The sequence below is a fragment of the Mesoplodon mirus genome, assembly GCF_964341445.2.
Source record: "Mesoplodon mirus genome assembly, chromosome: 11".
In the NCBI taxonomy this organism is placed as follows: domain Eukaryota; kingdom Metazoa; phylum Chordata; class Mammalia; order Artiodactyla; family Ziphiidae; genus Mesoplodon; species Mesoplodon mirus.
The window spans coordinates 31,506,058-31,518,912 of record NC_138987.1 but is presented as its reverse complement, the minus strand read 5'-3'; the positions used below and the strand labels follow the sequence as shown (position 1 = coordinate 31,518,912).

General features: G+C 46.1%; 1 protein-coding gene across 1 annotated transcript in view; it reads left to right on the top strand.

The window, feature by feature from the left end:
• The window catches only part of SYN3 (synapsin III), a 410,811-nt gene that overhangs the window by 100,936 nt on the left and 297,020 nt on the right, over nucleotides 1-12,855 (top strand). Inside the window, exon 4 of the mRNA XM_082636954.1 lies at nucleotides 10,705-10,861. Within this exon, the coding sequence (XP_082493080.1) occupies nucleotides 10,705-10,861 (157 nt within the window). The remainder of the gene's footprint in view (nucleotides 1-10,704; nucleotides 10,862-12,855) is intronic.

The window sequence follows — 12,855 nt, the reverse complement described above, 5'->3', positions numbered from 1 at the left end:
AACGTGGGGTCAGCAGGACCATGGACCTGGGCGGAAGGTCGTCCTAGGAGCAGCTCAGAGGAGGCCCAGGCCACTTTCTGGGGAGCACTGAGCCCCAGGGGAAGAAGTATGAACTCCCGCCTGTGGGCAGTGAGGCAGCTGGAGGATTTTGAACAGCAGAGTGGCAGGAGGGAAGCAGGATTTCAAGATTAGCGCAGGAGTGGGATGTAGGTGAGGGTGGCGGCGGGAGAGGCACCTTCCCCCCGCTAAGTTGGAGAACATGCACTGCTCGCTTTCAGGCCACATCCCCCCGTCCAGGTAAGTTTGGTTTGCACACACAATGTGGTCCCATATTTTTTTAAAAGGAGAGATCTCACACAAGAAGATTTCATATAAAAGGCAAGTTTCTGGCTTCATTTGAAAATCAAAGGATTTGGTAAGACTGGACCAAGTATTTCCATGTGGCCACCATATGCTGGAGTTGGTCACAGTTGCCCCCTATAGGTGCAGCCTTGAGTTTCATTGGAGTTTTTCCCATAGCAGTCCTGCTTTATTTATTTTTGGTGCATGGTGATTTTTAGAAATTTTCGAATGAGCCATCAACATTTAAGTAACTGAGAATTTCTTATAAATATCCAGATTTGGGCTTCTTTAGAAAGGCATTAGGGCCATCTGGGACCTCGTTCCTAGGAGGCCGTAACGTCTAGAGCTTAGGCTGTTTTCCATTTCACCAGTCACCACTTCTCCCAGCTCTCCACAGAGGCCTGCGTTAGCTGCCGTCTGTCATAGAGGCTGTGCTCTCCTACAGGAAGACGAAATGTTTCTAGTGCTCAAGTCATTATCAAAAGTGGGAAAATGAAAGAGTAGGGGACGTGCCTGCTCCTAAAAAAGGTTGGAGAGAACATTGTGGAAATGAAGAATATTACCGTGTTTAATTTGGAAACAAAGAGAGTATGTGTTAGAAGAAGACCACCAAGGACACTGCTAGAGAAGACTGGCCCGCTCGCCTACCCTGATGTTACCTGCTTGGGCCCTGTTGGCATTTAGCTTGGGAATCCCGGGGCAGAGGCAGGGGGGGTCACATCACACTCAGCACTCAGCAGTCTGGATTCTGCGCTTCCGAGGAGCAAGGGGAGGGGTTTGTGACCAGGGGTTAGGAGCTGAGGGTGCGCTGAGAAGTCCTGGGCATGAGGCAATGGGAGGGAAAACCAGAGTGAGGGTGGGGAGTGGGGGTGTAGGGGGAAACCCTATACACTTCTGGAGTGGGGAGTCGGCTCCCTGCATAGGGGGTCAGAGTGAAGAATTGCAGATGACTTCAGGGTGACAGATCCTGGGTTCCTGGGGGCATGGGAGGTGCCTTAACAGAAGTCAGGAGATCCACACTGGGGGAGGCTGATGACGTAGGGTCCAGGCACAGTGAATCTAGGGTGATGAGGATGGTGCTGGTAGCACACTGGCTGTGTACGTCAGCTCTGAAGCACTCAGGTCTCCTGTGGACCTTGTTCTTGTTGTGCTTAATCTCTCGGTGCCTTCGTTTCTTTTTTTAAAATTATTATTTATTTATTTACTTTTATTTTTATTTATTTATTTTTAATTGAAGTATAGTTGACTTACAATATTATATTAGTTTTAGGTATGCAACATAGCGATTCAATATTTTTATGGATTATTGGTGCCTTTGTTTCTTGAAAACTAAGGCTATTGATAATCTCCCTTCTATAGGGTCATTGTGAGGATTAAAGATAATGTAATTAAAAGCCTAAAAATGACTCCTGGTGCAGAGGAAGTGCTCCGTTCCACTATTGCCTGTGAGGACAAGGTGGGTGAACCCACTGAATGGAGGCGATTTCACGGGGCAGGGAACCAACACTGGGCCTTGGGGAAGGGCCATAAGAGGGGAGAAGACACAGTGAGGAGCCGGGAGGAAGCAGCTGGGAAGCAAGGGGAGAGCGTCTTCAGGGCGGGGACAATGAAGATCATGCTACAGAGGCCACGAGGACCAGGGTGAATTTGCCCCCCAGAGGACTCTTGGAAATGTCTAGAGACATTTTTAGTTGTCACAGCTGGGCATGGAGGTGCTACTGCATCTGTTGGGTGGAGGCCAGGGATGTGCCTCACCCTACAATGCACAGGACAGCCCCCACAAGGAAGAATTATCCAGATCCAAAGGTCAATAGTGCAGAGAGTGAGAAACCCTTCTCTAGAGCCCACAGCTTCCAGGTTTGACTCGTGGTCCCACCAACAACAGCTGTGTAACCTTGGCAAGTTCCTTAACCACTCTGTGCCTCAGTTTCCTTATCTGGAAAATGGGGATGAAAAGAACAGCTGCTTAAATGATTGAAGATATGTGGAGGGCTTAGAATGGAGGCTCATTGTACGTTAGGTGTTATTAGAAATCAAGGAAATTGAGGGCATAGCAGAGTCCATTTGATCCTGGAGTTTGGCTTTTAGGAATGATCTCAGTGTGATTTCACTAGGGTGGAAAGGGGAATGGCAGCCAGATGCAGAGGGTGATGGAGATGGGTATGTGGGAATTGGGGCTAGCAGGCACAGACAGTAGCAACTGGAGGAAGTGGGGGAATGGCTAGTTATGGCTGCCAGGCCAAGTGAAGGGGGGTTGTTTTACATTCAGTTATTTATTTATGCCAATCACAAGTTCTGGTTATTGCCCAAACCACATGATAACAAAAAAGGAAAATTTCAAAACGAAAGAAATCACCTGCAGCCTCGCCACCTTAACAAATTAACAATGTTCCCACTCCCCTTCCAGGCCTGTCATTTTTACAGTGCTTTAGTCATTACACAGATTTCTTTTTCTATTGTTTTATGTCACGTGAAATTGTCCCATAAGCATTTTCCATGATGTTACATCATTGTTAGATTTATCGCTTTTTCCCAAAATGAAGATAAACCTCATTGTTTTTTCCTAGTTGTAAAAATGCTTTGTGCTCTTTTTTTTAAATGCAGGTGGTACCAAAAAGTCTGAAGAAGAATGTAAAAACCCCCATTTTCCATCCCACCCTTCAGAGACAGCCAGCTTAGCATTTGTGGTGAACACGCTTCCAAACAAATCTCCATGCATTATTCTTTTTGTTGATTTGTTAACTCTTTTACGTAAATATGAACATTACTGTCATTCATTTTCAACCTTGAAGCGCAGGTTTTCTTATTGTTGGAGTCGGGGTTGTTGTTTTGGGAAGTGGGGAGGGGGCTGTGGATGGATACACACAAGAACAAAGAAAGCCAGGAAGCTGCTAGAAAGAGGAAATATTGCGGGTGTGCAGAGTATTCGTTTCCTGAGGCTGCTGTAGTAGCTAAGTACCAGAGGCTGGGTGACGTACACAACAGAAATGTATTCTCTCACGGTTCTGGAGGCTGGAAGTCAGATCAAGGTGTCAGCAGGGCCTTGCTCCCTCTCAAGGATCTAGGTGAGGATCCATCCCTGTCTCTTCCTGGCTTCTCTTGGTTGCCAGCAATCCCTGATGTTCCTTGACATGTAAATACATCACTCCAACCTTTGGCTCCTTCATCACATGGCATTTTCCTCTTCCTCTCTGAGTCTGTGTCCAGATTTACCTCTTCTTATAAAGACTCCAGTCATTGGATTAGGGCCTGCCCTACTCCAGTATGACTCACCTTAACTTGATTAAATCTGCAAACACTTATTTCCAATTAAGGTCACACACACACAGGTAATGGGGCTCAGGACTTCAATGTATCTTTTGGGGGAGACACAATTCAACCCATAACATGTGGGATCCCCAGGGTGATGGAGGAGGAGGATGGAGCAGCAAGGACTCCTTCTCTGAAATGAAAGGGAAGGAAGAGACTAGGGGAAAGAGATGGAGATTCTGAGGCTGAGAAGGGAGACGAGGAAGCCTACTTCCTCTAGCAACTCGTGTCTGTGTTTTATTAACCTCCTAGTAGTTTACAAAGAGAGCCCCAGGATTCATCAGAGTGCCTGGCTGTTCATAAACCCTGCCGGGCCCCTTCCCCACCGTCATCACGCCGTGCAGCTGGCAGCTGCTGTGCGGGCCCCACAGACCTCACTGCAGCATCCTGTTGTCTGCTTCTCGCCAGATTCCTGGTTGGCTGCCACCTACTTTCTTTTCGGCCCCGACTAATTTGTTGCAGTCCTCAGACTGGCGGGAAGCATCGCTAATTCCCAAAGCCCTTCCACATCGCCCACTCAAAGCCCTCCGTCTGCCAAGTGTGCACATCTCCTCTGTTCTGTCCTTGCTGGAGGTTATGGTCCCTAAGCCTTCAGGAGTGTGGCCATTCCCCCTCCCCTTTTCCTCAGGACACCTGTTTTTGCTGACTTCCTCAGTTCCCTTGGTCTCCTTCCCACAGATTTGGTACCTGAGGTTGAATTTTCAGAGGGGGAGAGGAATGGGATTAAGGATTGTGAGAAATGTGGAGAAGTTACAAGGACACCTGAAGTCTCTGATGGTGGACTCAGATGTCAGGAAGTCCAGAGCCTTCCCAGGTGTGGCTGGGGTTAGGTCTGAGTGTGATGGGTAAACATGTGACCAAAATTAGCAACATTGTCACCCTTAGTCAACCTGGCTCTCCTGGGAACAGGGGACTGTTACAAAATAGCAGTCAAGTGGCTGAGAATAATGAGGCTTCTGCTTATTAACTTAGGTCCCAGGCAAAGCCCAGCCAAAAATCTTTTCTTGCCACCGCAGGCTTCTGCATATTGAGGGAATTATTACACTTCTCCAGTGGTTAAAAGTCACTCAGCCTTTGGCCCCCTACCTCTTGACGCTGCCTGGAGCACCTAATAATCTCCGAGCAATGTGTCACCTGTCCCAACTCTACCATTTAATTATATGTTGTCTTTGATTTCCTCTCCAGTGTCGACTGCCACTTCTGAGAAAGACCTGGGATCAGAAACCCAAATAATATAGCTCATATTAAGTCTAAATAACAGGAAAACCCAAGTACAGCCTCCAGCCAGGATGTGCCAGCTTGTTTGGGACTGAAGGAGGTCTTCTTGCTCAGGCATGACAGACACAGGGTGTGGGCCCAGTGGGTCTGTGGAGACAGAAGAGCAGGAGGGGGTCATGAGAGTTGTTGGGAATTTCCACCTAGCCTCATCTCTTGCCACCACCTCATCAGACCTCATACTCCAGCCGTGCAACCAATTGCAAACTTTGCCACTTCTTTCCAGTATTACCCAGAGCAATAGTGATGGGAAGCGCCAGAACCAATTCAAACTAGTGTAGGCAAAAGAGAAAACTTAATGGCTCACATAACTCAGAAGGTAAAGCTGGCTCTGGTGTCAGGATCCAGGGGCTCAAGTGATGCGGGCAGGCTTCTGTCTCTCTCCTTGTGTTGTTCCTCGTGGCACTTCCGGTACAGGTGGGGTCCCTCCATGGAGCAGGAAGACGGTGTTCATCAGCCCCACATGACATCACTCCAGCTTAGCTGGCCCCTCAGAAGAGGATTGCGACGGGCCCATTTTACATCAGCAACGCAATCCTTAGACCAGTTAATGCCCAGGGAAATGTGGTTCTCTGTTTGGAGAGGATTTTATCACGGAGTCTGTTTCCCCCAAAAAAGAAGGCTACTGAGAAGATAAAACAAAACCAGTACAGTCCATTACACCCCCCACTTCAGGGGTTCGTTCATTCAGTTGCAGGTGCCGTTCCCTCTACCTGGAAACCTTTAAAACCCTGTTCACCTGACAAACCCCTACTTTTCTGCCATGACCCAGCCAGCACACACTCATCCACACCCTCCCCAGACAGAGGGCCACCTTAGTGTTTAATACATACCTCTGTTATTTCACTCACTCACTTTTTCCTTTGTTCTTTTAGCAAATCCTTATCCTTTAGCTTTTCACCCACCTCCTCTAGAACTGTGAGTTTCATGAAAGCAGGGATTGTATCCCAGTCATCTCAGAATCTCCAGCCTCTACAGGAATGCTTGGTCCACTGTCAGGCCCAGAAGCTACTGACCACATCCTTGGATGTTGGGGTGACATGCAGGATGTGGCTGTTCCCTGACTGGATAGAGAACCTTGGGTTCTGGGTATGGAGGGAGGAACTAAGTGCTGGAGTCACTAACTTTTCTGCTTTCCACGCAAATCCCTTGTATCCCAGGCTGTCTGGAAGGACACTGTGCATTCTGTGCATCAACCAATGGCAGAATTTGAACTGTGACACATGCCTGGTTTGCTGTGATACATTACACATGGAGAGTGTTTATTTCTCACATATTGTATCTGAGAATCTTAAGCAGTCATGGGGTCTGACTTTCATTCTCTGGGGTTAAAACCTTCTTGATGATGCTAACGTACCTCCAGGAACACAGGACTCATTACCTTGTAAGGCAGCCCCCTGGTTATTAGGGGCCACATGTTATCTCCTGGCTACTTTGGTCATCAGTCCTAATTCTCTTCTCTAGGGCCACAAGGAAAGAGGTCACTCCTTTTTCCACTTCGTGTTCACTCATTCTTTCATGTGTACATGAATTCATTAACTTCATCGTTCATTTAAAAATATATTTTTTAAGGATTTTAGGATTTGTTTACTTTCTCACATAATATGCACCATACAAATTATGGGTAAAGAAGAGTAGGTAAAAGAGTGTCAGGATAGTACTATGTGTTGAAGCAGGCATTTTCTGTAAAGGAAAGCTAACTTGGCAAAGCTTATATTTGCCTTTAGTCTTTTTTTTTTTTATTAGTTTCTGCTTTATAACAAAGTGAATCAGTCATACATATACATCTGTTCCCCCATCCCTTCCCTCTTGCGTCTCCCTCCCTCCCACCCTCCCTATCCCACCTCTCCAGGCGGTCACAAAGCACCGAGCTGATCTCCCTGTGCTATGCGGCTGCTTCCCACTAGCTATCTACCTTACGTTTGGTACTGTATATATGTCCATGCCTCTCTTTTCGCTTTGTCACAGCTTACCCTTCCCCCTCCCCATATCCTCAAGTCCATTCTCAAGTAGGTCTGTGTCTTTATTCCTGTTTTACCCGTAGGTTCTTCATGACATTTTTTTTTCTTAAATTCCATATATATGTGTTAGCATACGGTATTTGTCTTTCTCTTTCTGAGTTACTTCACTCTGTATGACAGACTCTAGGTCTGTCCACCTCATTACAAATAGCTCAGTTTCGTTTCTTTTTATGGCTGAGTAATATTCCATTGTATATATGTGCCACATCTTCTTTATCCATTCATCCGATGATGGACACTATTTTGATAAGGCCTATTTTGTCCAAGATGGGCAGGTCCCCTGTTCTCATTGAGCTGACATCTTTAGAGGGGAGAGACAAACAATAAACAACTTAACATATAAACAGGAGAAATACACTTGTCATAAGAGGTGTCAAGAAAAGAAAATAGGGCAATATGAGGGTTGGGGAAAATTTCAATAGCGCAAACAGGACAGGTGTCTTTCAGGAAATGAATTTGAGCCAATGCGTGATAAGAATGAGGCACCCGCGAACAATTTGGGAAAAGAGCATCCAGGTTGAGAATTAGAGGGAGGAGCAGTTGTCAGTGTGGTTTGGGTGGAGGTGAGGGAGGGGATAAAGTAGAAATGAGGATGGAGAGGTGGGCAGGGACCTTGTAGCCATGGTAAGGAGGTGAGGATCTGTCATCGGAAAGAGGGAAGACTTCTGAGGGTTTTGAGCATGGAGTTGATGTATAATTTTAAAAGAGCACTTGGAATATGGAAGCTTGAGGTAGATTCCCAAATCCTGGAAGACAAATAGGAGGTAGCCACTACTTTATTTCAAAGAGTAAGAAAGATCTGATTTAGAGGTGAGCTCTAGACAGCCTGGAAAGACAGCACCATAATACCTGGGGCTGGGGTCAGAGTATCCCAAGACAGGCCATCGGATACTCTTCTTGGAAGGTGGTCTGGGAAGGGCACCTCCTTTTTCTAGATAGCCAGATTCCCCCCCCCACCCCCAGGCTGTGTTCTTCTTATGAGTTCTCCACAAACAGTGAAAGACTAGGAGGCTGCCCAGCACAAGACTTTATTTCCTCCTGGAGCAGAGGGAAGTTGCCCTAGTGAGGCACCAAGTGTGCTAGCACCATTGTCTGTGAGGGAAACTACACTCCCAGGAAGAGGGGGCATCCTGCTGTCGGAACTGGGGCCCCGGAGGACCCTCGGAGCATCAAAGCAGAGAGAAGTCAAAAGGAAAAGACTCAGGGAATGGAAAATGTGTTTCCATATTTTCTTAAGATTCACAGCCATAAAAAAAAGAGGCAGGCAACTAGTAAAAACATTACTGCGTGTGACAGATGAGGGCCAGCCTCCTAACACAGAGCTCACGTCAATGAGGAAACGGGGATGCCTCCTTTTTTTTTAATGGGGAAAAATGTGAGCAAACTTTTACAGAAAAGAAAATGCATATGGTTAGTAGAAGTACTCGATCTCACTAACATCAGAAAAAGGAGAACTAAAACAGCAGTGGGTGCAGAGTATCTTTTGGGGGAAATGGTTTATAAATTGAAAAATGTGTTTTTTAAAGACCACTGTGCTGGTGAGCCTGCGGTGAGGAGCTCGCTGTCAGGTGCGGTGGTGCTGTGCTCCTTGAAAAGGGGTTCTCTTTGGAGTACCTTTAAAAAAGGTCATACCCTTTAACCCAGCGATCCCACTTCACAGACTCTTATCTCAAGGAAATAGTTGTAAATGAAGAGGTTGATTTGTGTGCAAAGATGCGCATGTGTGAAATATTGGAAAGGGGCTACTTGATAATAATAGATGATTGGTTGGCTTAATATGGTATATCCATTCGGTGCACTATTACTAGGTAGCCATTAGAAATGATATTTTTGAAGACATTTTGGTAGGGAAAATGCACTGCAGTATGTGGAAAATAGCAAAATCATAATTAACAGAAAGCAGGAAGTCAATTATGAGTGTGAATGCATATTATATATATGAAAATAGGTTAGTGGATCATAATGTACATGTAAGGAAACACATAGAAAGGTTATTAGAATTTTCTCTGAGTTGAGAATTACAGGTAATTTTGTTTACTTCTTTGTGTTTTCCAAGGGTGTTTTTTCTTTTTTTCCACAATGAACATCTATTATTTAAAAAATCAGATAAATGTAGAAAACGGTTGTCTTATAAGTCAGTGCTCCCTTTGGTCCTCAGATCCCTGTGAGAGACACACACACCCCTTCATCCCGTCTTCCATCTCTGTTGCTGTAAGACACTGCAAAGTGGAGGGCAGAGAGCAGAAGGAAAGCAGGGAAGTGGGTGCGAACTCCTGCTGTGCCACAGTTTTGCTGAGTGACCCGGGACGCGCCACTGCCCGGCGACAGGACTCAGTTTCCGCATCTGTAAAATGCACTGGTGGAACTGGTTCACCTCTAAGAATGTAACAGGACTGTAGGCATAGCAGGTCCCAAGCTTCTAGCCCAACACCAACCCTAACCACAGTGACATCACTGACTGCTTCCATAAGCAAATGCCACCCACACCCAGATGTCACCGTCCACGCGGCCGCCCTCGGGATGAGTTACAACTTAGCCGGGGAGACCCTTGCCCTTTCTTTGGGAACAGGAGGTGATGTTTATGTACATCATTCATTCCTTCAACACGTCCTTGTTAGGCGCCTGCTTCTGGGTGCCAGCCCCTGGGGGCAAGCCCCATAAGGCCTAAGCTCAGTGATTCAAAAAGTGTCTTCCCTGGGGGCAAGTCTTTTCCCTTTGAGAGTCATTTTAATTTATATTTGAATTATTTTAAAGAACTAAAGTTTATTTGAAGCTAAGTGTCTGACTCTAGATGAGCCAGATGGATCACACCATTTTAAGTGTAAACTACCTAACTACCGTGAGTCTGATTTTCTCGTGTGACTTAGAAATGAGGAAACCAGGAACAGGTGGATCCTTGGCAGTGTGAATAAAACAACGTGTGAATCCACCTGGAGCCGTGTGATGGAGGGAAGAGCATGTGGACTTGGAGCCAGATGACCTGAGGTCAAACGTGGCTCTCCTGCTTGCCAGCTTTGTGACTTGGGAAAGTTCACAACTTCTCTGACCTGCAGTGTTCTCATCTGTAAGGTGGAGAAATAGTCCCAACCTTACCCAGCTTTGCTTGTGAGCATTAATCAGGATCTTATTTCCAGAGAGACCTGGCAAAGAGCCTGGCATGTTCTTGGCCATCACATCAGTGCTCTTGCTGCTTTCCAGAGGTTGCTACTTGAAAGGGACAAGACACGTTGGAGATATATGAGAAGAAAACCATGTTGCACCATCGTTGAGATCCAGGGTTGTGAGGCTACACAGACCTGGCCCTGCCACTTACCTGAAGTGTGTCTTTTTGAGGAAGTGACCTGATCTTCCTGAGCCTCAGGGTGCTCATCTGTAAGATGGAGTTGATGGCAGCAATACCCACATCCCAGGGCAGTTGTGATGACTCAGTAACGTGCATCCACCGTAGTGCCTAGTAAAATCGCAGTATATTCACTGAATTGTTTGATACATTTTTTTCCAATTGCAAATGAAATAGTTGTTCAATATAGAAAATTTAGAAAATGACCTTAAAAAGAAATAGAAGAAAGTATGAATTGTTTTCAGTCCTTTTACTTTTCAGTTGCTGTGTGTTTGCACCTGAGCTTCCTCATCCATACTCCCACATCCCATCTGCATTCTGAACTGAGGCGCTATCCCCAGCAGGCTGTGGCTTGTTGCCCTGATTGTTCCATCAATGCAAGGTATGTAACACTGATGCCGGCCTCTCTCTTGGCAGATCCTTCAAGCCGGACTTCATCCTTGTCCGCCAGCATGCCTACAGCATGGCCCTGGGTGAAGACTACCGCAGCCTGGTCATCGGCCTTCAGTATGGAGGGCTGCCTGCCGTCAACTCCCTCTACTCCGTCTACAACTTCTGCAGCAAGCCCTGGGTGGTAGGTGCTGGGCCAGGCTGACCCGGAACGAAGTGGGAGGTGTGGCTGGCCTCCCAGCCCTGAAGTGGACCCATTCCCCAGCATGGAGGCCCAGTAATAAAAGGAGTCTTTTTTTTTTTTTTTTTTTTTTTTTTTGCTGTACGCGGGCCTCTCACTGTTGTGGCCTCTCCCGTTGCAGAGCACAGGCTCCGGACGCGCAGGCTCAGCGGCCATGGCTCACGGGCCCAGCCGCTCCGCGGCATGTGGGATCCTCCCGGACCGGGGCATGAACCCATGTCCCCTGCATCAGCAGGCGGACTCAACCACTGCGCCACCAGGGAAGCCCTAAAGGGAGTCTTTTTAAAGCAACTGAATAAACAACTTAGATCCCAAACTCCTTCCTGTAATTATTACCTAATAATATTATATAGCATATTATGATACAGTGTTATGTTATAATAATATTAGTGGTAAGAGAGGGGGTACCCTACTGCTCTTATTAATATTTGAGCATGTCATCATTTTTGTTTAAAGGTCAGCACTGTTTATTGAGCACTTACTATGTACTAGAAAACTGTGCTGCCTGGTGCTCACGCTATTGCTATCATGTGAAGTGAGCATCCTTACTCTATTTTACAGAGAAGGAAGATCAGCTTTAGGGCTGTTAAGGAACTCCCCAGGGTCATGGAGCCAGGGAGGGGTGAAACCCAAACTTGAAGCCATCTCTCTCCAATCCCTAATGCTCGATTCCTCTCCCACTTTTATTCATTAGTTTCATATTCATTCATTTGATATGCCTTTCCATCCAAATGTTACCTGTAAGACAGACTTTTCCTAAAATATCACCCCATCACTCCCCAAATACTCTCAAATTTCTTACCCTGCTTTATTTTTTCCCCAAATACTTATCTCCACCTAGAATGATATATTTATTCATTCATCTGTATTATCCAGCTCCCCTATTTGAAGTAATCTATTCATGCAACAAACAGAGCACCTACTATGTTCCAGGGACTGTTCTAAGTTCTAGGAACATGGCAGTGAGCATATCAGACCAAAATCCCCAGGTCTTACATTGTAGTGAGCAGGGGCACATGCAGTATGTTAATAGACATGCCAAATATTTAATATGACACGATAAGTGTCAAGGGGAAGACAAAGCAGAGAAGGGGAAGAGGAAATGTAGAGGTTGGGGGGTATGTAGGACGTGCTCTGTGAAGCTCTTAGCCATCTCATCTCTTCTTTTCTTGTCTCTCTGCGTGGTCTCCTGGTGGTAGGGCAGTGGTTGAGAACATGGGCTCTGGAGCCAGACTGCCTAGGTCCAGGCTCCTCCATTTATGAGCTGATTAGCCTTGTGCAACTTGCTTGATCTCTCTGAGTTTATTTTCCATATTTATAAAAGGATGATAAAAATAGGGCCCTCCTGGTAGGGTTATGAGTTTATAAATGTAAAGTACTTAGAATGGTGGGTGGCATTAATTACGTACTCAGTAAATGGTAACAACTATTATTGTCCCTAGTATTAGGAACGAGGTCTCTGCAGAGCTGGCACTCAGTATTTATTGAATGCATACATGCATTACTTTAATAGATATGGATAGTCTTTAACCACTGTTACCATGGCTTTGGCCTCCTTCTCATTCTTCCCTACCCAGGCTTTTAGGCCTGCAACATCCCAGAAAGGTCCTAGGTAGTATTAGTTCACCTTCCTTGTTTTCCCACATAGTCATGGTGATGGTAGCAAGTACCGTTTATTAGCACTGACTGCGCTCTGAGCCCTCCACATGCATATATTCTATTTAATCCTTGAACCACCCTGACAGTAGGTGTTTCTCATATCTCCATTGTACAGATGAGGAACCTGAGGCTCATGCAGCCAGTAGGAGGTAGTGAAGCTGGGCATCTCCAAAACTCCTGCTTGATTATGGAATTACTCTCCTTCTCTGGACTTCAGTTTCCTTATCTGTACAATGAGGGACCCTCCCATCATTTCCCATATTTCTGAGGTCCCTCGA